The sequence below is a fragment of the Condylura cristata genome, unplaced genomic scaffold (assembly GCF_000260355.1).
Source record: "Condylura cristata isolate star-nosed mole 26May11 unplaced genomic scaffold, ConCri1.0 scaffold00033, whole genome shotgun sequence".
NCBI classification, from domain to species: domain Eukaryota; kingdom Metazoa; phylum Chordata; class Mammalia; order Eulipotyphla; family Talpidae; genus Condylura; species Condylura cristata.
Genome location: NW_004567134.1, coordinates 18,977,290 through 18,978,812, shown reverse-complemented (window position 1 = coordinate 18,978,812; position 1,523 = coordinate 18,977,290). Strand labels below are relative to the sequence as shown.

At 71.3% G+C, this 1,523-nt stretch overlaps 1 protein-coding gene across 1 annotated transcript in view; it reads left to right on the top strand.

Moving 5' to 3' along the window:
* CHL1 (cell adhesion molecule L1-like) overlaps positions 1-1,523 on the top strand; it is a 19,025-nt gene that overhangs the window by 11,735 nt on the left and 5,767 nt on the right. Inside the window, exon 10 of the mRNA XM_012732099.1 lies at positions 243-627. Within this exon, the coding sequence (XP_012587553.1) occupies positions 243-627 (385 nt within the window). The remainder of the gene's footprint in view (positions 1-242; positions 628-1,523) is intronic.

Here is a 1,523-nt window from a genome sequence, read left to right as displayed (position 1 = left end):
CTCAGGCGCTATGAGCTGACCGTAACTTATGGGGCGCCAACCACGAACTGGGCACGTGTGTGAGCAACACAGCGATAGCGAAAGTCATGCTCTGCAGCTGATTTAGGGGTGAGCGCAATTGCCAGGGCTGGGGCACAGGAGGGCCCCACCACGGGTGCAGGGCACTGGCTGGCCACCCCCAGGACCGGCCAGGGCAGCGGGGCAGCTTGAGACGACCGTCCTCACCCAGTGCCGTCCTGCAGGATCCTCATCGACGGGGCGACCCTGACACTGTCCAACATCACCCTGCAGGACCAGGGCGCCTACTCCTGCTCAGCCCACACGGCGCTGGACAGCGCTGTGGACGTGACCCAAGTGACTGTCACGGGTAGGTGCCGCCAGAGCCCCGGCTCCTGCTGTCTGGCCCAGTCGTCTCTTGCGGTGACGGTGCCCTCCGAGGTGCAGGCCTCCTGCAGCTGCCCACAAGCGCGCCCCCAGCCACATGCTGTCCGCTCCTCTGGCCTTGCATGGTGGGTGGACCATGTGGGCCAGTGCAAGGGGCCGGTGCTGGTGCTTCCCGCCGGGTCCCCAGGACCCCCAACCCCCACCAGGCTGCAGAGCTGTGGCCCAGGAGTGGGGGCAGCAGCGGTGGGGGCGGGGCGGGCTGGCGGGCTGGAGAGGCAGCAGGGCTCCTGTGGGGGTGCCAATCGGGGGCAGTGTGGTCTTGCCTGCCAGGGCAACTAGAATAGGGTGGGGCCTGCTGGCGCCCTCTGGACATCACTGAGCCCAGGGCTTTGCCGCCCTCTGCTGGAGCCTCCCGGCGTCCGTGGCCACGACGCTCTGGTGAAAGCTGAGCCCCTGGACCACCCAGCGCCAGCCCTGGGCTCCTGGCCCACGGGTGGGGGCGGGCGGCAGGAGGAGGGAGGGGCACCGGCACAGCCCAACCGTCTGAGCCCAGAAGGACACGGCTGCGGCCAGCGCCAGAGGGTGCCTGCCCATCATCAGCCAGCCGGACGCGCCACTCGCGCAGCCGGTCTCTGTGGCCAGCGGGCCACGGGCGGCTGCCGGCGTCAGAGGCGGCCGCATGAAGCCGCAGCCTCGGACCCGGCCTCCCCAGAGTGGACTGAGGTGGAGGGCTGACCCCGCCTTCGACGAGGTCCCTGTCCACACGGACCCGGTGCCTCCCGCCTTTTCCGGGCTCCTCACTGGCGCCCTCCCGCCCCCTGCGGGCAGGCGCAGCCCTGCTCGGACGCCGCCTCTGTGCCCGCCCTGCCCGCGGCCCAGCGCTGCCCCGACTCTGTGCAATTGAGCACTGTCCAGTGCGCGCTCAGGCACGGGTGTCTTTGGGCGCCACGGGCGACGCAGAGGCCCGGCTGGGCTGCAGCTCCCCGGGCCGGGAGCCGTGGCCCCAGCCGGACGTCAGTGAGGCCGACAGGCCGCGTGGACGCCGCCAGGGAGCCGAGCGGAAATGCAGACGCCGGCCGGTGGCGGCAGAGGACGGCCCGGAGCTTCCGCCAGCACCCACTGCGGAGAAGAGCGCAGCC